The following is a 24,200-nucleotide window of genomic DNA, read 5'->3' on the forward strand; positions in this document are numbered from 1 at the left end:
ATCAACATTCACAGCGATTGTTCCATCTTCAGGCTTGTAACAAGTAACGCTAAAAGCAGCACTCCAATCCTGGAAGCCGTGCTTGGCACCCTTAGCTTGAACTTCAGATTTCCGCCACCCAGGTGCTCAATTTAGTATAGGTGCTAGTGTTCACCATAATGGGAGGCATAAGAGCTTTCCAGACATTTGCAGCAGCTGAACATTTTCTCAACACATGGTCAATATCTTCACTGGTTCCATGACAAAGATGGCAATAGTCATCTTGAGTGAAGTGTCTTCTTCTTCGCTTAGCATTACACATGATTCGTCCATGCATGACGAGCCACATGAAAAAAGTTAATTCTGTAAGGGAGTTTCGTTTTCCACACCAGGTTCCATTTGGCGTTATCAAGCTGATATGTTTGATTAATCACCTGTGAGGCTGTGACCTCGTGACTATATATAAAATACAATAGAATAATTAAATCAAACAAAAACGTTATATAAATTCGTGTCTCAACAAATTAAGACATTTTGAGGATTTTTAAAGAACTCTCATAATGTGATGATCCATTCGATTAGCGCATAAATCCGCGTTAGGATCTAGGTTTGAACATATAATCAATATGGTAAAAATCGCGCTTAGGCGCCTGCCAATCACCTAGTGTATCATCATAATCGGCGGTCTAGGCAGTCGACCGACTAGACGGCCAACTAGGCCGATTAGGCATCAACTGCTTAGGCTGCCTAGTCAGCTGATTAGATATTGTTATTTTTTTTTAAAGAGTTATTTTACTTAAAATGACGTCGTTTTGAGCAAAATAATTCTAAATCGTTCAAATCTTATATGTTTTTACGTTAATATTTAATATTTTAGTATTAACTATTAAAGTATTAAATAATTTATAATTATCAAGTCTTAAAAAAATTGTAAAAAAAAAGTCAATAAACTTTTTTTTTTTGAGTACTATTGAGTATTGACTCTATTACAAGGTAGTATATGTTCTATACTTTTTCTATTTTTGAAAAAAAATTCAATAAACTTTTTTTTTGAGTACTATTGACTCTATTACAAAGTAGTATATGTTCTATACTTTCTTAATTTCAGACAAATAAATAAAAGATTAACAAAAGGATAAAATCAAATCCTATTAATAGATGAAAAAAATAACAAAACATGAAAATTGTTTTTTTTTTTTAATTAAAATAGTAATTCAACCCCACCATTGATGCACAGCAACACCCTGATCCCTGAGTGAACCATACAAAGCTAAACATTCCCAATATGCCCTCCTGTTTTTGTCACCACCTTTCTTTATCCCTTGATGCTTGCATTCCAAGAAAAGTTCATCCACCAACCTGATTGCTCTACTCCTCATCATTTCCTCCGCCACTTCCACTTCCGTTTTCATCACTACATAATCCTTCTCCTCCACGTTCTTCCCCACCCAATCCGACATGCTCACCCCCGGAACTTCCCCGCCACCACCCGACCCCGACGCCTCTGCCACTGCTTCAACCTGAAATTACATCAATCTTATAGTCCGAAACTGATAAACTATCAAAGGAACGAGCTGGCTGCACTGCTGGAAATTATGAAATTTCTGACCACCTAAAAGTGATCTTAAATCAAGTCGAAAGCCTTGTTCCGACCACTTTTGGCATCTGGAAAAACCTTTGTTGCTATTTCAGATCACCTTTTGCTTTCAACTTGATTTAAGATCACTTTCAGGTGGTCGGAGATTTCATAATTTCTAGTAGTGCTGGATTGACATCCCTATTCCCTACCTGGAATATCTCGAATTTGGAGTTTCCTAAAGGGTAGTTCTTTGTGAACCAAGCGGAGGCGGATGTGGAGGTGGAGGTGGAGGCGTCGTTGTTGTCACGCAGGGTGGCGTAGATGAACACTCGGCGGGGGTAGCTTTCCAGGGAGACGCCCATCAGGTCGGGGAGATACCGGGTTCTCTTGCTGTAGGAGGTGGATTTGCCGGAGGCGGCTCGGGGGGGTTCCAGGAGGACATCTTCAAGATTCTTGAGCGCCGCCACTCGGGCTTCTGATTCAATCCCCAGCAACCGCCGCCTATTCGGGGTGGAATTGGTGCCTGTTTTCTTCATGGTTACAATCATGGCGGACTCGAATTTCCTGAGGTACACAATCCTCGAGTTCCCAGGCTTCTGGAACCCCACGGCAGGGTTGTCAGTGAGCTGCACAACAACAAATCCACCTACCTTAACACCCCGGTTCACGAAATCCGAGGTTTCTGTCAAGCCATGGGCAAATGCGAAATCATATGTCTCCTCTGGGATCAACCTTTGGCGCTGGATGTCTGAAACAGAGACCAAATCCATGTTATAATCAGAAATTACTCGACAACCACAAATGCCTTCCTCGTTGCTGACAAAAAGGGCTCGATCGCCATGTCTGAGAAGCCCTTCATTAGCCAGATCATGAAACACTCCAGGCAATAGATCCACACTGATAGGATCAGAAATGTTCCTAGGTTCATGCAGATTAGGCCATGATTCTCCAGTCATTGTTCTAACCCAGGGAAAAGAGACAATAACCAATGCCAAAATCACAGCACCCAACAATTTCAGAATCCAAGAATTACACAATCTAATCACCAAGAAATGGGCATCTCCACCATCAATCTGCAGGATCTTCGTTTTATCCTGATGTTTTGGTTGAAAACCCAACAGAGGATCCATTCCTTTAAAACTCGAATCTCTGGGATTAAACAGGCTGAGAAGAAAGCAGGATCTTGAAATGAAAACTTTTTATATGAAATCGGAGGAAACAAAGGCTACAGATCTTTAGGGGACTCGAGAGAGAGAGAGTTGAAGAAGAAAGTAGGCAAATTTATTTATTATTTTAACTAAGAGCAAAATTGGGTTGAAGGATGCAAAAAATGGAAAGATTAGCGAGTGCAAAACCTGGCAGCAGTGTGATTACCGCCCTCAAATGCAACTCGATTATTTTGCAACCTTAACCAGAGTAACAACACTCCTCGCAATCTCTGCACCTCCATTTCCTAAATTTACACTCCACCTTCCTTTCTAAGGTTTCCAGATTGATGTTGGGTGATTCAACTCCATCAAAGAAGGAAGGAGGAGGCACAGCTATAGGAAGGGAGGGTTTTTTTTTTTTTTTTTTTTTTTTTTTTTATGGTTATATATTTGCGGGTGGGTGTCTCTACACTAATTTGTCTTTGTTCGTTCTTGAGGGAAAAAACAACATATAACAAAGAGATATGAGGTTGCAACGGGAGTGGTTGGCCAAGCACAAATCTCTCTACTTCAGATGGAAAACAATGGAGATGTCATTTTGAAAATTTACCAACAAGCACTTGTCGCAAATCTACTCTCCATAAGCTTGTCTGGAAAATATGCATCTGAGCAGGAAAAAAAAAAAAGAAAAGGAATTGTTTTATTATATGGTGAAGAAGCTAAAAGATCCACCAAGAAAAAGTAGTGCCACCACATTATGAAGCTTTATACATATTGATAAATCAGTAATAATTGGATCAACCCCACACCCCCCCCCCCCCCCCCCCTCTTCTCTCTTTTTCGGGGACATTTGATGGGAGATGAAATCAAACAATGTAAACAATAACACAAGAAATTCATACAGACAATTCAATTTATGCCTTCATGGCATCTTATAGCACAACTTATTTTGTTCAATTATCACTTTGGTAAGTTGCATTCTGCAAAATACAAACTATGAAACCAATAAAGTTTTTAACATATTAGATGAGACTGAAATGTTGTAACCATTGAAATTGTGGAACACAACCAGATAGGCTACAGTTCTAGTATAAGTCCATCCAAAACTGAAAGTGTCAGGGAATGGTCGAATGGGATTCAAAAGCGGTATATTTTGATGCAAACAAAACATTGAGTTGATACCATGTTTAGTTTTTCAATTCTTATAGCCATAGTAGAAAAAAGTGAGATCGTTTTTTCAGAATTCAAACCATCTAAATTGAAGAATTGGTCATCCTAGGCATTGCATATCACTCATTCAAAGCTATAAAGAAATTCATGAGTTTAAAACGTTGAAATTACATGAATAGTTACCTCCCGGCATTGCATAGAAATTTAGTGCTACCAAAACTACTCTGATCTCGTGATGTACTTATGCTCTAACTGGTTTCTGTAAGACAGCAGACAGGTACACCTCCGACTTTTCTGACCCATTGCTCTTCTCTCCCACAACCCATTTTAACTTCTTGTATCCAAATGCCTCGATCAACCGAGTTAAAGCCTTTTTCTTATCATCACTCTGACAATAAAAGTTATCCAACCAAAACAGCCCTCCGGACCTAAGAACCCGATCAATGTCAAACATCAAGAATTCCAGTTTCTCAGGGCGGCCACCAACATCCAGTCCATTTCCAACATGAACCAGATCAAACACATTGTCATAAAAGGGGAATCGATGATCCAAACTTATATAAAGCGGAAAAAGCCCTCTTGAAGCAATGAACTCATTGAAAGGTGCTTCAATATTCAAAGATGCAGTCACCACAGTTAAATTCCTCTCAGCCATTCTAGCAGCAAAAGTTCCAGAGCCACCACTAATATCAAACCCAATCCTGATTCCACCATTTCCCATTGAGAGCACATCATGAAGCAGAAAATCATTCTTCCCTCTAGCCTTAACATATTTCTGAGTCTCATACCCACTAACTATATCAAAGCAACCAGCACAATCTCTGTTCAATTTCTTAGCATTCAAACAAGCAAAGTTCTTGCAAGCAAGGCCACTCCAACTATAAATCTTTTCACTAGTGTTGCTCCAAAGAGAAATAGGAAAAGGTTGCAAACCCACCTTAGGTATAGTCTTGGAAAAGCACCTCCTCCTTGGCAAAGGCTCACAGCCCCTCAAAATCAGCTTCTGCCCAAGACTCCAATCATCCGGACAAGCCCCACTGACCTTATAGTTCATGAAGTGTGACAGCAAATCCACAGATTTTTCACAAGAATGGCCGACGGAAGCCACCATTTCAGTGATCCCAGTTCTTGAATCTTTGCCCAGAGGGAGGTGGTGGTGAAGCAGAAACGCCCTGAGCTCAGCAGCAACATTGGGTGTGGAAAGATCAATGCTTTCATACCCTAGGAGCTGTTTCTGCACCTGGGCAAGCTTCTTCTGAGAGGAATCGATCTCCCTGAGGATCAAGGAGACTTGGTCGGAGATGAGGGAGATGTTCTTGTGGGTCTGGTGAAGTAGGAGATGGGTTTGATGGGTGTTGGGGGCGTGTGTGAAAGCGTAAAAAGCAAAGAGATTTGTGGTGAGTACCGAGCAGATCATAAGAACATTTACCGCTGAGGAGCAAATGGAAGCCCTCTTCTTGAATCTTGCTGTGCCGTCTCCTATTTTGAGCGATACAGAGCCCATTTGTAACAGAGAACACAGTGAAATTTGCGAGCGAGAAGTGAGAAACAGCGGCGAGTTGATTGAAATCAAGTGAGAGAGTAAAATTGGAAATGTGATGATTGTGGGATCGGAACCAAATTAAAAGTAGTGTGCTTTTAGTATGCTGGCTGTCCTTCACCATGCATCCACAGATTCTTGTATACTCACATCACGACAGGTTACCACTTACCAGTCATTAAAATATTGAAAATATTATGTGTATTTTTATTTTTTATTATTAACTTTTATTTGGAATAAAAATCAAAATAGGTTACTTTTTTGAAGGTCAATCTTGCGATTGTATTAATGAATCAAAGTCGAAATAGCGTCAGGTGGGATAGCATCCCAGTACATAGCTTGATCCTGAGTAAATGCTAACGTAGCTAAAGTATGCGCATGTAAATTAACCTGCCTAGAGATGTAATCCAAAGTAATACGATTAAACAACGACATAAACGTTCTGCACTGGTCAACTGTGACCCCAACGTACGAATGGATCGGCGTGTGATGGTGCCTGATAATCGTAGCCAATTCCATGCAATCCGTGAGTAAACTTACTGATGTGCTGTCCCGTTTAAATAGGTTACTTAATTACACATAAAATTGTAATTGGATTATCTAATTTTAAAAAAATTGTAATCCAATTTAAAATGCAGTCAACGCGGGGTTTGGGATTTTTTTTTTTTTGTTTTTTAATTTAAAATCATTTTTAAAATATTTATAAATTTATTGTTAAAATTTAATAACTCTCACGTCAGCCGTCAAATATGTCACCTTTGATTTAATTGTATAATTTTGCATTATTTAGAGACTTAATTGTAGTTCTTTTTAAAGTTGAATGACTCAATTGTAATATAATGTGTAATTCAGTGGTTTATTTGACCTTTATTTCTTTTTATTTTATACACAAAATTTTGACGTAAACACTTGTATAATTGTATTAGGACTTCCATGGAAAAAATAGTTTATCAGTATCCATCACATAGAATAGTAAAACTTTTAAAATATAAGGAGTTAAAAAGTTGGCTTGTCAGAGGGTTGTTTTTTTTACGGAGTAGTATTTTTTAAAATTTTAAATAGAAATTTAAATTTGAAAAAAAAAATGTGTAATAATACGGAGTATTTTATTTTATTTTTGTCAGAGGGTTGTTTTTTCTCTATTTTGTTTTTAAGTGTCTTGTAAATAGTAAAACTTTTAAAATATAAGGAGTTAAAAAGTTGGCTTGTCAGAGGGTTGTTTTTTTTACGGAGTAGTATTTTTTAAAATTTTAAATAGAAATTTAAATTTGAAAAAAAAAATGTGTAATAATACGGAGTATTTTATTTTATTTTTGTCAGAGGGTTGTTTTTTCTCTATTTTGTTTTTAAGTGTCTTGTAAATATTGCATTAGACAATCTTTATTCTTACAATTCTCTGTGGATCATATTAATGCTATTTTCTTTTTACATTCTCATATTTTTCTCACTTGTATAATTCTTCCATTGCCTATGTTGATACCAATTACCAAGTTACTAAGTCATATATATATATATATATATATATATATATATATATATATATATATATATACACACACACACACACACACACACACACACACACACATATATATATATATATATATATATATATATATATATAAAAGTGAAATCCTCCTTCCCAAATTTCTCTCCCCCCCCAAAAAAAAAAATTATGGACATTTATATAACATCTTAATTTTCTACTTTAATTAATTAAAAAAATATAGAAATTATATATTATATATTATTCATTTCCGTCTATATACTCTATATAAAGTAAATTCTGTGTGAATATTATATATTAGCTTATTAGGTAACAATTAGGTAGTAAATTAAGTAAATATAAATCCAATCTATAATGAATAGCCAGTAATATCAATGTTATGAATTAATTAGGAATAAAATTAATTAGGAATATTAATATTAATATAATGACTTGATTAGGAATATCAATATAATGAATTGATTATGGCAATACCTTAAATAAATAAATACACTTTCCTTTTGAAAAATTTTACAAATTTATAATTCTCATATTTTTCACCTATAAATACAATGAGTTGATGACTAAAAAAATTATGAGTCTTCATTTTATCTTTGGTCCCTCTTTCCCATTGCAGATGACTCTCTCATCACTCATTTATCAATTTATTAATCATTGTGGTTCAATAGCCACTCAAACTAATATGCATATTTAAAAGCATTAAAGGTACACTTTCTCTTCTAGCTATTATTATCTCTATGAAAAAGTTATTATTTTTTCATTTACATTCTTTATTATGGATTTGTCCGGGTTGATGCAACTTCATACCAGTTGTAGTTGCTTCGACTAAGCCGATGCAAACAAGTTTATTTTTTTTAGAAAAGTATTTCTTTCGTATTATTTTTGTTTATAATTTATCTTCCGTAGTTTTTAATTATTGTTTTGTTTTTAAAATTTTGTATTATATGTATTTTTTTTTTTTGTATTTTTGCTTTGTTTAAAACATTAAGTTTGAAATATTGTTTATATATTTTATTTCCAGGCACGGTTTTTGTTATTTGTGCGATGCAATAGTTACAGAGTCAGTAGGGGATACCACCCGAGTTCCCTGTTTTTTGGTGACTTTGTAGTTAATAGGGAAGCGAAAGCTGCGGTCGAGAAGGCCAACGCAAAAAAAGCAGAAAAAAAGATTCAACTTTAAAACAAGTTATAGAGATAAAAAAAAAAAAAAATGTTGAAGGCAAGATTCAGAAGAATGTGGTGAAAAGCGGGTTCCTCTTCATTTGATTCTGAGAAAGAATTGAAGGTCAGTAGATAAAATATCCATGTATGTGCATGCTTGAAAGTACCATTTAGTATTTTTTTTTTTTTTTTTTTTTTTTTTGCTTTTATTGACCTAAACTTGATTTCCTGTAATTTAATTCTTATATAAAAAAAAAATGTTCTTATATTTTTTGTTTTTAGAGTATGGATTATTTGTTCGATTCAATTTTTTTAACATATATTGTGGGTTGTGTTTTAAGTATTGAGTATCTGATGGTGTTTTTTATTGTTCTCTTTGTGCTATGCAGGGAGGATTTTATTTTTTATTAATAGAATAGATTATCATATGATTAATATTACTAAAGTAAGAAATTTATATATGACAAATTATTGCATATAATTATGGTAACATTTATTTAAAATCTAATGAAAATTTCCCCCCAAAACTTAGGCCTTCATAGAACGGAAATATTTTAATAATAATATCTACAACATCAATTAAAAATGGAATGAAAATTATGTAAAAATATCACTACATCTAATTTCTAATTGACTCATTGACTGAAAAAGAAAAAATAATTGGCTGAAAATGAATATGATATTACTAATTGACCGAAAATATAAAAGGATTGACTACAAATAAAAAATGATTCATAATTGACTAAAGTGAAAAAAAATGGTCAGATCATTGCATTTTAATTAAAAATTGGACGGAAATATTTCAATAATAATATACATCATCAATAGTAAATGCATATTTTAAACAATAGTAAAGGTAAATTAAAAATGGAACAGAAATATTTCAATAATAATATTCTACATCATCAATTAAAAATAGAACGAAAATTAGGTAAAAATATCACTATATCTGATATTCTAATTGACTAATTGACAGAAAATAAAAAAAAATAAAAATAATTGGCTGAAAATGAATATGATATTACTAATTGACTGAAAATATAAAAGGATCACTAATTGACTAATATTCTACGATTATATATTTTCATCTGAGTCACCCATCCTAATGGACCGAAGATGTTAACTATAGACGAGGATTGACAAGATTGTGTTGCTACTACCAATGTCGTATACAATGAGGTTCAATAATGTGTAAATACAATCAATGATATTAGGTTTTTTTAAATGACAAAACTGCTATATATCTAGACAAAAAAAAAAAAAAAAAAAATCATACAAATGAATTAGGAAAGCAATTCATTCATATAACTGAGTTGCTAAAGAATGATCATGTTTGCCTAATTTATAAAAATACTAAACAATGATAAATAAAATCTTCAAAGTTACAGTACCGCAGCACCGCATGCGTAGATCTACACATCAGTTATTAATTTGAGCAATTATTTGCTCAAATTCAAGCAATGATAACATCAAAACATATAAACGATCCGAACCATATTTTCAATTGCACTATATAATATTTGATATTCTAATTTAAATAATTATATAGCAATCCAAATATTCTTAATATATTACAACAAATCCATTTTGTGCATCGCACGGGCGCAAATACTAGTTTATGTAACATCATTTTAAATTTGTAAAATAAAGAGAAAAAATTAAAGTGCGGGACTGCAGATCAATTTACCCATATTTCTCTCTTTCTTTTAGTATTTAATAATAATAATAATAATAATAATAATAATAATAATAATAATAATAAAAATGCAAGACTGTAATACCATATTATAGAATAGGGTAAATGGTATTTCTTATTTTAGTAGTGTAATTTATGAGCTCATCTTTGAACCTATTTCATTATGTGCATACCCCATCCAATCAAATTGAGAATGTAGTAACTACAGACTATTAGAGACAGTAATGTATTTTTACAAGAGAACGAAGGAAGCAAAAACCTTATTGAATTTTGCTCTCAAACTATCCCGAGAGGGAGAAATTCATGTTCTTTACAATTAAACAAAATAAATAAATTAATAAATAAATAAATAAGTAAAATTCTTTGTAAAGATTTATGTCAGTGGTTTTAAGCTTCTAGGGGAAACAAAGGTTGCGGATGAGTGAGTTCTAATGAGCCACTATACATTACTTTTATAAAAAAAAAATAGATAGATTCTCTATTTTGGCAATAGAAACCTATAAAATAAAATAGCAGCACTACCTTTGCTCCCAAGTCCCAACCAGCTGATCAGCTGCAGCAGGGCAAGGACACATTTGGAAAGCTAGCTAGCTTGTTTATCATCCATCCTTCTGGTGTTATTGTCCTCCAACAATCCATCAGATAATACATACATATATGTGCCTAATCCGTCAGATCATCTGGAGGCTGTCCTAGGGGAGACCTTATTTCGGCTTTTATCAGGGGCGCTGCTGCTGCTGCTGCTGCCACTGCTTTCTGATTTTTCTCGGTCCGGATTGTTTTGCCCATCTGAGGGTTTTGGTTTATCTGGAGGTTGCTGTGATTGCTCCTTCAAGAAGTTGAGCCGATTTGTTAGCTTTGTCAGTGCTGAAGAAGTAGTGGCCCCCTGACAATCAAACATGTAAACCGTTAACTTCACACAAGCTGAGAGCTTAAAGTGGTGAAACTAGCATTTTATTAACAAAAATACCTCAGTTTTTGAACCAGATTTCTTGGTGATAGTTGGAGGCCTATTAGCCAACAGAGATTCCACAGAGGCAGCAAATGATGCTGCGGGAGCGTTAAAATTTATCAGCGGTTTATTCACTGCCAGCTGAAAATCATTTTTCTTGTCCTTGTCACCCTCTGCTTTGTCCTTTCTGTAGCCAGATAACCAAATATAAGCAGATGAAAATAGAATGCCATTTCATCCATATTTCTTTCATTTTTTTAAAGACGGGATTTTCTATTTGGGACTTGGGAGGCAGGAAGGCTGAAGAGGGCCTTAACGAACAAGACAATAGAGTGGCAAAGCATGTAAAGCGTAATCAGATAGAGACTTGTCCCAAAGGAAATGAAGGGGAAAAAAAAAAAAAAAAAAAAACACTTACAGTTTTCCTTGATAATTTGGTTTTTGATGTGGAATGCCTGCCTCGGTATGATATTTCATATTTTGTTCCCGCTGTTTGTTGAGTTCCGCTTCAATATCAGAAGCCTTCTGTTTCAAATTCATAACATCTACCTCAATTTGAGCAATCTCCTCAAGCTTTGCTTTCACCTATTGCAACAAAGAAGATTATTATTACCAGCATAATAAGATATAATTGCCAGAGATGGAGTTAAACTCACAGTTCTGTTTATAGTGGAAGGGATGGACTGTGATCCTTGAGGATTGGTAAGTTGAGCTGCAAATATCATCCTCAACTCCTGTTCCTTCTCCAACAGTTCCTGAAGCCTAGCCACCTGTCCATGTAAAAAATTTAAAGATTTCAAATCTACTAGACAAGAAGGCAATCAAAACTTTGTGACAGTTTGATCAGGGTATCAGAATTACAAAAGGGAAGACAGCATCTAAAATCAGAAAAATGAATCCTAAAGCTAAATAGTCCGCATGTCTAGAACTTCTTACACAAAAATGAATGGGATATGGCACAATACAGATGTAAGTGGAAAGATAGATGATAAGATATTTGACCACATTGTGCAAACAGTAACTGTTGTTAGAGGCTTTCAAAAGGGACCCGACTGATACCAAAGAGATGTGCAAATCAAAGACAATGCTATTTTTTGTTCCCTCAAACAATTCCTGATTGAAGGTGCAATGTTAGTCAGGGAAATTCCTGCAGTCAAATATGCTTTAAGGTGTTTTAAAGCTAATGTACGTATTCATTTCATCATGGCATTGCACCAGTCTATAAAAATTAGTTGTAAGCATCAATATATATCACTTTAGCATGTCCAAGGGTTTACTGCAACCTCAAAGTGAGTTCTATTTTATATATGTATAGAAAAAAGTATTAACTAAAAAGGCACTCATCTAGAAACTAAAAAAGCAAGAGTACCAGATCAAGAACATACTTCCTTCTCAAGAGCAAAACGACGCTCATGCAAAGTAATCCTTCGTTTCTCCATACCTTCTTGTAGAACTTGATTCACCTTACCCTATCAAGACAAGATAAAAATTATGATAACAAAAATGAACAAGAAAAGAAACATATAATCAAGATAAAGAGTGTGGATACTCCATATGAAAAATGATTATGATACCTCCTCAGCGATTCTGTTTTGTAAGTCAGTTTTGGTGGCCTCAAGCCTCTCGAGGTCAGCACTAAGAAGAATGAAACAACAGGATACCAGAATAATTTGTCAAATATTTTGGTGCAGATGATACAAAAAGAAGTCAGTTTGCAGATTTTTAAAAAAAAAAAAAAAAAAGAGATATGATGCATGAAGAAGCACATCTCATTCTAAATATTGCATGCAATATCAAGATGGAATCGTAACACAATCTGAAATTTACCAAATCCTATTACCAATTTAACCTACAGTATGTTATCCTAGTAGGTAATCTAGTCCAAAAAGATCTAGGTGAAGACAAAAGTAATCAACACCAAATTTTTATAGATAGAGAAAAGGTTGTAAAGCAAATAACATTTGGTCTGCCCCAATGCAAAAGGCTCAGGTATCAAGCTGGGTAATCCCAAAATAATAAGAACAAGAGCTGTGAGCTGTAAATGAGTAAAGTAAAAAAAATGTTTTGCCTTATAATTTAACAGATTGCAAGGGAATCACTTACTCATCGTCATGGGCGATAGCAACAGCCTCCATGGATTTCTTCTTCTTGCCCTGTGTTCAAGAAACAAAAGAAAAGAACATGAGTAACAATTCTATTAAAAGCATTTCAAATGTAGAGACTTATCTAGAAAATAGTTTAACAATAAGGAAAAAAATTGATGACCCAAGTAAAATAGTAAATGAGAACTTGAAGTGACATAGAAATGAGAACAAGTCTGCATTGAAAAGGTATATGTTATCTAAAAGATACTGTAATACTAACAGGAACACGTCCCAAGAGGGCTTGTCGCTGAACAGCAGGCACTGTTGCATAATTTCTAGAATTTTGAGAAGGGGACATGTCAGAACTTTCAGCATTGGATTCAGTACTGCCTATCCTTCCCTTTGTTTCAAGAGCATTGCCTAATTCAGGTGACCTAGGACTGGAGACCTGCATCTTCAGTATAGCAGAATAAGTTTACTAGTTTTAGAGAGAGGGAGATGGCTGGGGGATGAATAAAAGGCTGTGGTTGAGATATAAAGGCTATGGTTGACATATAAAGGAAAATGGAATAAACAAAAGAAACTGAATATTGGACACTCAACAGAAAGCATTGGAAAAAGTTCAGCACAAGTCTTTGAAACATTTTAACTGTGAACAAACACTTCTACCAAAAATGAAATATTTATATGGTGGTAAAGGGCTTAAATTACTGCTATTCTTCAAGAGAGATACCAGGTTATACCATCCAGGATGACTTGGTGACTGCACACAACTCAACTCAATTAGGCCCTAATTCTAATTTAGTTGGTGCAGGAATTTCACTATTATTCAACTCTACTAAGTGCTAAATTCATTGCAAGCTCTTGATGTAGGAAATCTTTGTAATTACTTCAAGCCAAGAAAGTTTCAGAATACCTGCCTTACATGAAGCATATTGAAACCATCTTAATCTATTTTTGCTCGATTTGTTCTCGATAGGCACCACTCATGCCTTTCTTGAAATTAGTTAAGCTGTTATATTAGTTCATTTTTGAATGTTCTCAAATTTAGATTGTCGGATATTTTGCCATGCATGGCATCAGATCCATCTGAAGTATTAAAAAAAATAAAAACAAGTCCAAGCTACAGGACTCTCAAGCATAAAGATGCATACTGGGGTTTTGCAAAGATGGTAATGCAATGAGGGAACCAGAATATATAATCAGTGAAAGGGGTGTCATGGATGATTTCATATTCATCTATGTCTGGTAGATGCTGAGGGAAATTTCAACAAACCTTACTAGCACAGTCATTTCCAGTCTCACTGGTAGCGTTAGATGCATGCTCAGAATCTTCTATGATGTCTGCATCAGAGCCCTCATCAGCATCATCACCATCATCTTCATATTCTTCTTCTCCTTCTTCATCATAATCACTACCTTCATAACTTCCATCATCATCAGTAAGTTCTTCACTCCCGCTTCCGCTACCATCCGAGTCAGAGTAAAGTTCAGGTTGCACAGAGCCTTCCTGCTACCAGTTAAATTGGTTATTAACCAAGTATAAATTTAGGGGGGGTGGGAAAGAAAGATTACTAGGCACAAAAGAACAGAAGATGGAAATATTCTTTGTAACTGAAAAAAGAAGGCTGACCAGAATACATATCTTTTATTGTTTAGTAAAACAGTGATAAACTAAAGCAGCAAATGTTTCAAAAAAAAAAAAAAAAAAAAAAAAAAAAGAGAGAGCAGCAAACTACTTTTGGTGGGTTGACAAGAAGCCTGCTAGAACCAGTAAAACAAAGCCTGGATGGAATCATCCTTCCAATCTCAGGCATGCTCACAGTGCTGCTTGTTTCAAGGAACATGGGTTCCCCAAGCCACCTCAGTGGTGGGTGGGTCATTAGCAATGTTGTTCTCAAGAAAACTAAAATGTGTTTTTTGGTTCAAAATAGATAGTTCCAGGAAATAGCAATCCCATCTCCCCCATGGGAGAGGATAATAACAATTTTTTGGGAGTACACTAGGACAGAAGAAAACCCGACAAACCTGAATGAGTTAGACCAAAAAAACTATATGGATCAACTAGTAACACCTTAAACAAACAACCAGAGAAATCCTATTGCATTAACTCTTAATATATGAGAATGTAAAGAAGTTTATAAGAGAAACAGAACAATTTCATTTTTCGCTAGGAGTGTGAGTTTATTGTAAGGTCATAACCATTACTCATGAATTTGCAAGATGCATACTATCAGGGCTAATATACTCAGCCCAGCCCAGAATTGGCCATAATTTGGTCTGGGTCCAACAATCCTAGGGGGGCATCAGAAGGGTGCTCAGAGGCCCAGGTCACAGGGTCTAGATCCAGGGGCAAATACCCAGTATGACAAGAGGGATCAGATGCTGCTGAGATTTTGCTAGAGACATTGAAAGGTAGCAATGAATCAATTACAACATGGCAGTAGATGTGGAAGTGGGTTCTTGAGCATTGCTCTCAGGTCAACATAGGAGTTATTTAAAGGCCCTCACCTTATCTGTTTATCTTCACACAATCTCAGCCAGTTACTAGCATTCTAGCAAATGTGTAGTCACAGGCCTTAGTTGCTACAAAAGCTTTAACCCATCTATTGTTTTTCTTGCTATGATTGCAAGGAAACTTGCTGTTTATGTTGGGCTAGCTAAATTAAAACCGACACATACCAAATGAAATGATGTATGTGTCACACAAGCAAATTCATTTCTGCATGCATACCAAAGAAATTTTGGATGCCCTCCCAAAATGACTACAAATTTACTGATGATTTAAATCTCAACTTCTCAATTGATGTGTTAGTTAATAGCAATCACAAGATATAAAAATAACTAAAAAATAATCATACCCCAAAAATATTATCATACTCCTCTAGTAAAGTGATAACAATAGCTTGAGCATGATTTGCTGCAGCAGCTGCCTGCAGAAGTTGAGCAGAACCATCACCACCTAAATCAAAGGTATGTTCAAGTTCACACTCTCCAGATAATAGAGGGCGAAGTAGCAAAGGTGCCATGCAAGCAGCAACAGCTGAAGTGCTCATTCGGTTCTCATTCTTGTAAGCAACCACATGTCTCATCATTACAAGAATTCTGGTTCATAAAAGCAAAATGAATTCGTCAAAATTTACCTGAAGTTCTTCAGCATTTAAAAAACATATGCAGAATAATGAAATAAAAGTTACAAGGGTCTACATCCAACAAAATGTATCTAGTTATTCTAGCAAGAACATTATGCGCTTAGGGGAATTATAATAAATCAATTCAACATAGAACTAAGAAATTTTCCAAGAATGCACTTAATCATCAGCAGGCATGCATGTGCACACACATAAAGGGATTAAAATGAAATTAAGAAGCATAAAAAGGATTTTAAAAATGCAACTTCAAAGACAATCCTGACATCATACAACAAAAGTTAAACGAATCAAGAGTGTAGTTATTATTGACACCTCTGTAATAAGCGTCGATTGGGCTCAGGAAATGTTTCCAATATAGCTGAACGAATAGCATTGACTCTCATGCCACGGTCAATACCTAACAGTAAATATAAAACAATCCAGTAAATAAAAATTAACCAAAGCTCTAATAGAGTAGTTAGATGTGACAAACCCTTCAATTTTACCACTTTAGAGAACATGTATAACAACCACAAAACCTAATATATTCAAGATCTCCAGCCATTAGGTAGAGAAACTACCTATGATATCTCTGCCCAAAATGGTTGCCTTACATGGTTAACTAAACTTTACTCAACTTATTTACAATTTATTTTTTTGTAATATTTAATTTATTGAATAAAATTTATATATTTAGAAACTACATTTAAAATTATATTAAACACACAGAAGGCCGGTTTTGAAAATTATAAAGAACTATTAAAGAAAATAAGCGGAAAATTATAAAGAACTGCCAAAATAGAATTGCCAATTTGACTTCACCCTTCCTTTGAATTTCGTGATATTCCACCCATGTGGATGACAAGAATAAACTTATTTACTCCAAGAATTTCAATCTATGGCACTCTCCTAAGTCCTAAATCTTTGGTAAGAAGTGGTTTGCTTTCTTCCCTCAGTTAGTTCACTTTCTCCTGGTCCTGTGTCATGATTAATCTCTTCCTTCATGTGTGTATGTAAAAAGAAAGCAAAAGAAATAGCTTCACTTGATTCCTTCACTGGAGGACTCCCCTGGACAAATATCGTTAAATCCCCTTTTGAATGCACTAATTTGATGTTTACAAAGAAAATAGTGTGATTGAGTTTTGTTTAATTAAGCAAAAGAAATAGAAACTCTATGTGCTTGAGCCCAATTGTGTACAGCAAATCATGCTGTTCTATCAAGTCTTTTTTTATACCATTCACCATCACAAGGATCTCTATGCTCTTCTGTAAAAATTACGGACCAGGAATAGAAAATGTCCAAATGGAAAATTGTTGCAAGAAACTTACGGCATGCATCTAAAAGAGCGCTGCAGCAAGATGCAGGAACTGGAGAAGATGGTAGCTCCCGGAGTATATACTATAGAGCAATTCAGTGTATAAAACAACATAAGAAAAGTTTCTACAATTATTTAACATAACCATTGTTTATGCTTCTCATAAAAGGATATACCTTTATACAATCAGCTATAACATGTGCATCCTCATCTGCAGAAAACTCAACTTTCCCTGGAATAAAAGTTGAACAGTACCAAATAATTTAATTTCTACCTGGGCATTCATAATATCAAGTATATGTAGTGATATCTAGGCTTCAATTTTAGGACAGAGCTATTCGCTTATCAAGAAAAGCATAACATACTAAATAGGAACTGCAATCTCTCACTCTCTCTACCTCATGTCTGCAAATTTTAAATAAGTCCTCCCAACACATTAAAAATTATTTTAAGTTTAAACAAAATGGAGGGGAAAAAAAAAAGGAGGGGAGGGTTACTTTTTTTTTTTTTTTTTTTTTTTCATGCTGTGAACATGTATCTTGGAAAAGTCGGTCCTTAACAAATGGATCTTTGAAAGAAGTTTGTAGCCAATTGAAAGAGTCATTTCCAAGAATGATTCACTTGTTATGAGAGCTTCAGATGCTTTTTGAATGCAAAACATAGCACTTCCCTGCTAGTTCTCTACTAAAATATCTTTAATCCAGCTCATTTCTCAATTAAAGAAAAAACTCAAAGGGATCATCAAAAGCTAAGTGGAAAAGCAACAGACCCTGTTCATATTCTCGGATTCGACGCTCAACATCATCAACATAAGCAGCTTGTCTCAAGATGCCTTCAACTTTAAGCCCTGAAAAAAGGAATCCAATCAATCAGCACCTAACAATTGGCAAATATGTATTTCAATTGAAGGCTCAACCACTGTTTTCTACACAGAAAAGGGCTTATTAAGTGGTCAAATTTAATCATACATAAGCATAAAAATTTTATGACTAAAGCGTATGAGGAAGAAAAGGCAAGTTATGCTTGAACACTAATAATAAGTCGAAGAACTTGATGAATGAAAATTCTTTAAAATGATTTCCTTTGCAGGTTTCTCTTTTAAGAGAAATTAAGGTGAGTGCGTTGACTTTATGTGTGCTATGTAATTCTCTTTTTCAGTTTTGGTAAGCCAAGTAATGTATTAAATGCACTGGGAAAGTTCCAAAAATAATTGCAGAACCCATGCTGGACAAAAGGTCCTCAAAGAAATTAACCCAATAATATATTAAAGGAAAAATTTTAAAAAATGCTCCTCTATTATATGCCAATTATCAATGTCACCCATGAATTATGAGTAGTGTAAATGTTACCCCTCAATTATCAAAATGGTGCACATATAGCCCCTCCCGTAACGGACTTGTGGTTCCCCACAGTTGTCCATCGTTGGTACTTCGAATAGAGGGAGGGAAAAAACAACTAAATTACATATTTACTCCGACTTAAGAGTGTCGTACACTAACGAGGAACCACATGTTCGTTACGAGAGGGGCTATATGTGCACCGTTTTGATAATTGAGGGGCAACATTTACACCACTCATAATTCAGGAGTGACATTGATAATTGGCATATTATAGAGGGGCATTTTTTACAATTTTTCCTATATTAAATGCACTGGGAAAGTTCCAAAAATAATTGCAGCACCCATGCTGGACAAAAGGTCCTCAAGGAAATTAACCCAATAATATATGCATAGGGAGTACAAATTCTTTACCCCAAATATGAACAAATGTAAGAATGCATACTTTATTACCAAAACCATGTAGTACCTAATAATTCCTCAAAGCAACCTTTCTTTGTCAAATCAGGAATCATACTTTATTACCAAAACCATGTAGTACCTAATAATTCCTCAAAGCAACCTTTCTTTGTCAAATCAGGAATCAAGAATCAGGATGAGATCCAGATTTATGTCTCAGAATAATTTTATTTTTTAATTTTAAAACCTGCAGGTTCTAGAGGATGACAGAGGATTTGCATAAATGAGGCTAGATGGGAATTGCTTTGGGTACTATTTAGTATTTACTGTTACATTTTATGCATAACACATCTAATTTAATCATTTTTAATCCAAGAATCCTTTTGGTAATACTCTAACTTGATTAAAAATAGAAGTTCATTTAAGCACATGGCCAGCAGCAACAGTTATATGCTAGTACCAGTACAAAGGAAACCCAAACCCTACTTAGAAACTACAGCAAGTTCAGGTCTCTTCAAAAAAAGAGAGTACATAAGTACATATTTAGCAAATTCAAGACATCAAAGTGGTAGGAAACTTTACCGTTCTCTTCTAGAAACTTAAGGGCTTTCTCCAAAAAAGATGGAGTTCCATCTACTTCTTCCAAAGCAAGTAAAACTGGTTGACCAATGACCAAGGATTTCATGGGTGGCCTGTCCTTAGCTACAGAACGAAAATGAATGCAGTTTGAAGTTAGCTCCAAGAGAAAGATACTTAAATACTGAAGCAAATGCATTTTTGGTCAAATAAAATTTTGAATTTTCAGATGAGAGGAATCTTGTACAATTAAGTCTAGGAAATAACTCTGCTGACTTATCATAGCTAGTTTAATACCAAATATGTATCTCAATTCAGTCAAAGGGAATCTCCCCTCTTTGGAGAAATATATAGTAGTCAAGCAGTGATCATAACTCAAAAAGATGCCATTTTCTAGTAAAGCTCCCCTGATGAATTTCTATTTGCTGAAACGGCATCAGGTTGTAGAAAACCAAATGTAGCCAACTGTTACCAGAAGTTCTCCAGTTATCATTTTACATAATGAATCTAACAATTTCTAAAGAAAATAATGCATAAACTTCTACAAAAAATACTTTGTACTTGCTAAATTGGAAGCCTATGGTTTTTTTTAATGAGAAAAAAAAATAAAAATAGTATTCTAGCATATGAATTTGAACCCACTGCAGACACAACCTCATGCATGTCAGTACATGGGCTTCACAATATGCCATGCAAATTAAATCAGAAAGCTGAAAAGACAGTGTATTTTGCTCACATCAGAGACTTTCAGACTGACAAAGCAAGCCTTTCTCTTTTACTTTTTTATTTCATTTTCTGTACTACAACAATTCAAAAGTTCATGGAGCTAATATTAACAGAAACTTATTATATCAAACAGCTCATTTGACCCATAGCAATATTAGTAAAACACTTACATTGTTCTGAAGAAGCATCAACCCCATTTGCCTGATCATTCCTGAAAACTCCATTTTGTCCCACCATGAGAGCAGCACTTGGTGCATTTACCAAGGCTTCTTCCAGTGCAGTCTTCCACTCAAGCAAATCTTCTAATGTTTCAGCCTAAAATATCAGGAGTGCTCAACACAACATAACAACTAAAGAGAGCATATTATACACAAGCAGATGACTGCAGACGACACAAGTAGAGGATGAAAGTTTAAATTGAAAGTCAAAGTCCAGATATTCAAATATATCATATCCCCCTAGTTCCTACCAGAATATCAAAATCAGAAGAGAAGTAAGAAAATAATAGTTAAGCAGAAACAAAGATATGAAAAGATACAAGATAAATAAAAAGGAAAAAAAAAACATTTGAAAAGAAAAGGAAAATCTAGACAAAAGGCATCAAAAAGACCAAACACCTTAAGTGTGAAAGTTCGCCCATCACGACCATCAGGAAAAAGCATAGTCAGGAGCTTCTTATCTTCTTTGACAACCACACTGTAAATTCATTGACAAGTGATTAAACACTTGCACAATAAAGGGTACAGACTTCTAGGAAATACATTTGATTTACAACAAAAGAAAGAAGCTATTAAACTTTGTGAAGCATAATGATAAAGACAAGCCAACCTGCCTGAACTGTTGAGATCAATACCCCCAAGTGTTAAATTTGCTTCACCTCCTTTTTGAGGAGCAGCAGTCTAAAATATCCAACCAATAGGATTAAAACAGAAATCTAGTGAGACACATGCATACACACACACATATTCTCATAAACTAGCATGAGATTTTCTGTTAACATGAAGAATAAAAGGCATAGTGCATTAATTCCATAAAGGCATAAGTAATGAAGAAGACAACAACACTGATTCGGTAAAAGTTAAATCAACCTGCCTGAAGCAGAAGTTGAGACTTGAATTAGGACAATGATAATTAATTCAAATTTAAAATAATACTAATAATGAATGTGCAACTTAAGTACCAAAAAGCCATCTACCTTCCACAAAATCCTACAATAATATCCTAACCATCAGCGAGTGAAACTAAACCATTGTCCCCCACACCAAGTGCAAAGAACCCAAAACATGTTTCAAGTTAATAGTTCAGGTAATTTAGTAAAGGAAGAACAATATCTATATGGATGTTGCATGTCAACTGGAGCAGCATTTGTACATTATACTAAATCAGTCATAAAATGATATTGGTCTGAGAGCAATAATACCAACTAAGTCTTAATATAAAACTGTGGAATAAGAAAGAGAGACATACAGGATCACTTCTAAAGAAGACCAATGAGGTACGTGTTAAAACGAACCACCTTTTCTTCCATGAAGTCCATCCAATACCTACATGCAAAATTAATTAGGAAATTCAAGGAACATGCTATTGGCTACCAAATTTCAGGTGTTGCATTTTCCATTCTGTTATGTACTGAATTTCTATTTGGACATTACTCTTATTTAATTATAAAACAAATATTTTGCGACAAGGAGTGTTGTGTACAATGTATAATGCAGGAAACAGGGATTATACTAAATATGATTTTTGCTAAATAAGATGACTATGATGTGCCAAATGATCTATAAATGCAAATGATGAAATGTAAGAGAATGGATAATGCTACCAAAGCAATTAGGTTGTTCAAAACTACCCAAGAAATATAATTATATATTAAAAGAGACCAAATTGAGGCAAATACTACCTAGATTACTCATTGACCACTAACAAACTTGAGACACTATTACACTCTTACTAGGAACTCAAGATTAAATCTTATTATGGAGTATAGGAAGGAATCTTGTTAAATGTTTTACCAGTGAAGTTCACAGTTCACAAAGAACATATGCAATGCAATAGTTTAGAAACAAGTATAGGTAAAAAGGAAAATATGCCTCAATCAATTAACTAACTCATAAGTAGTGACAGAAATTCAATAAACATCATGTAAATGTAGAATAACACTAAAAAAGATCCTTTATATCCTAAGTACAATAAGATTTCTAACCAAAGCAAAAGAAGAGGATAGGCAAACCTTTAGACGATATAAACAGGGGGCCGGTTTTGTAAACCTGCAAAAAAAAACATAAAATTGGATTGGACCTTTGAAATGAAAAAAAAAAAAAAAAAAAAAAAAAAAAAAAAAAAAAACACACACACACCAACTCTATAATCTATATATAGCATTGCAAGTATAATGTAAAACGTATATTCCTGTAAAAACAGAAAAGCATTTGCGGATAAATTTAAAAATTTTAAAAATAAAATAAAAGACAGTTTCGCAGATCATGATTACCTTATTGCCAGCGCGATTCGGGTCTTGATCATTGGAGCTAACAGGCGGCAAATTACCGCCTTCCCCCTGCAACCCAAAATGATAACAGAAAAAGGAAAATTTTCAAAAATTCAATATAATAATAATGACACTGGATTCAAAAGCCAAAACATTTCAAAAACACACATAAAACGGAGAGGCATAAATCATACCTGAGGAACATCACCGTTGCGGTTGGTCATGTTGCGATTCTGAATAACGTCATCCACAATCTCAATCAGGAAGGATTATCCTACATTTTCAAATGATCAGATTCAATTATTCTAAAGCCTCGTCATCCGCATAACGAATCGGAGCTCCTCTTCGATTCAAATCCCAAAAAAAAAAAAAAAAAGGCGGATCAGAAAGTAATACAAACCATCCGTATATAGTTATCCAAAAAGGGAAAGCAATGATGAAGAGGACGTTTTTTTCCTATGGCGAATTGAATTTTTATTCTTTAAAAACAAAACAAAGAATGGATTGTTTTTACATTTTCATTTCTGAGAGTAGCGACGGCCCTCGTGGAGGACTCTGGCTAACGGAAACCCGAAGGTCAAGCAAAGAACGCATGGGCATTGAGCCTGGAGAGATAGAGAGAGAGGAGAGAGAGAGCTCTGGTTTTTTATCTTTCTATTTAGGCCTCTGCCTATTCGCAGCCATTGATTTCCTTACACGTGGGCCGTACATCTCTCCCTCCCAATTGTCCAACTTATATTTTGGAGGGAAATTTTATTCACTATTAAAGGTCTTAAAGCTTCTGTTTTGTTTTTCGTCGACTCTTAATATATTGTTTTTATATTTTCCGTATAGAGATTTAGACATAACTTTTTACATTTTTATCAGATTTCATAACTTTTTTTATTTAAAAATAAATAAAATATTTATCATGTTGTCACGTACTTTTCTATACTTTTACCATTCAATTCCAAATGTAACAATAATTGCATGTTTGTGATGTGACAATTACACGTTAACAATCATTCTGTTTATAAGTAACAATTCTAAACGCAAGTAAAATTGATTGTCCACTAACTAATGACAAAACCAAATACTTCATATTTCCCATAAATTAAAGTTATTAAATTTTTATTATAAAAAATTTATGTTGATTGAATTAAATTTTGATCTTATTCTCGTATAGTAATTTAGGGTTATACATTTTTAATTTAATTATATTATATTCATGATTTCAATTTGATTTTATTTTTGAAATCACGAAGGTAATGCAATCAAATTAAATGAATAAGATTGAATGTAAAATCTTAACCATTATTAAAAATTAAAATTGAAGACAAAGGGTGACAAGTAGAACATAATTACATATTAGAAGGTCACTAGTTCGATTCTTGTCATCCTTTCGGTTGTCACACAGAAGTTTCTCAATGCG

At 34.4% G+C, this 24,200-nt stretch overlaps 4 protein-coding genes across 8 annotated transcripts; all 4 read right to left on the reverse strand.

The window, feature by feature from the left end:
- Positions 1-1,168: 1,168 nt before the first annotated feature.
- Positions 1,169-4,378, reverse strand: LOC109170607. Of its 2 annotated transcripts, none has more exons than XM_019319799.1 (4): positions 4,060-4,378; positions 3,317-3,371; positions 1,768-2,722; positions 1,169-1,499 (listed from the first exon to the last, which is right to left on the reverse strand). In XM_019319799.1, the coding sequence occupies exons 1-4, from the start codon at positions 4,067-4,069 to the stop codon at positions 1,194-1,196; spliced, it is 1,326 nt and encodes a 441-aa protein (XP_019175344.1). In that variant the 5' UTR covers positions 4,070-4,378; the 3' UTR covers positions 1,169-1,193. The 2 variants fall into 2 exon arrangements, with proteins under 2 accessions (XP_019175344.1, XP_019175343.1); XM_019319798.1 differs by having other exon boundaries at positions 2,914-3,371; positions 4,060-4,112.
- LOC109169804 lies at positions 4,118-4,987 on the reverse strand. The gene has a single exon (XM_019318695.1). It carries the CDS (start codon positions 4,985-4,987, stop codon positions 4,118-4,120), a length of 870 nt encoding a protein of 289 aa, XP_019174240.1.
- On the reverse strand, positions 4,932-5,492 carry LOC109170608. Its single transcript, XM_019319800.1, has 2 exons — positions 5,097-5,492; positions 4,932-5,016 (listed from the first exon to the last, which is right to left on the reverse strand). The coding sequence occupies exons 1-2, from the start codon at positions 5,378-5,380 to the stop codon at positions 4,989-4,991; spliced, it is 312 nt and encodes a 103-aa protein (XP_019175345.1). The 5' UTR covers positions 5,381-5,492; the 3' UTR covers positions 4,932-4,988.
- A 4,536-nt stretch (positions 5,493-10,028) lies between these two features.
- On the reverse strand, positions 10,029-23,439 carry LOC109170390 (rho GTPase-activating protein REN1-like). Of its 4 annotated transcripts, none has more exons than XM_019319484.1 (23): positions 23,304-23,439; positions 22,984-23,063; positions 22,793-22,858; positions 22,532-22,568; positions 21,769-21,845; positions 21,130-21,200; positions 20,919-20,997; positions 20,472-20,616; positions 19,582-19,701; positions 18,033-18,110; positions 17,440-17,495; positions 17,277-17,346; positions 16,281-16,365; positions 15,678-15,921; positions 14,093-14,326; positions 13,097-13,270; positions 12,836-12,885; positions 12,307-12,367; positions 12,118-12,201; positions 11,389-11,502; positions 11,151-11,317; positions 10,751-10,919; positions 10,029-10,666 (listed from the first exon to the last, which is right to left on the reverse strand). In XM_019319484.1, the coding sequence occupies exons 2-23, from the start codon at positions 23,011-23,013 to the stop codon at positions 10,457-10,459; spliced, it is 2,421 nt and encodes an 806-aa protein (XP_019175029.1). In that variant the 5' UTR covers positions 23,014-23,063; positions 23,304-23,439; the 3' UTR covers positions 10,029-10,456. The 4 variants fall into 4 exon arrangements, with proteins under 4 accessions (XP_019175029.1, XP_019175028.1, XP_019175030.1 ...); XM_019319483.1 differs by having other exon boundaries at positions 23,190-23,439; XM_019319485.1 differs by having other exon boundaries at positions 13,097-13,264; positions 23,190-23,438.
- Between the last annotated feature and the right edge of the window lie 761 nt (positions 23,440-24,200).

Source organism: Ipomoea nil, unplaced genomic scaffold (genome assembly GCF_001879475.1).
Source record: "Ipomoea nil cultivar Tokyo-kokei standard unplaced genomic scaffold, Asagao_1.1 scaffold3321, whole genome shotgun sequence".
Classification (NCBI taxonomy): domain Eukaryota; kingdom Viridiplantae; phylum Streptophyta; class Magnoliopsida; order Solanales; family Convolvulaceae; genus Ipomoea; species Ipomoea nil.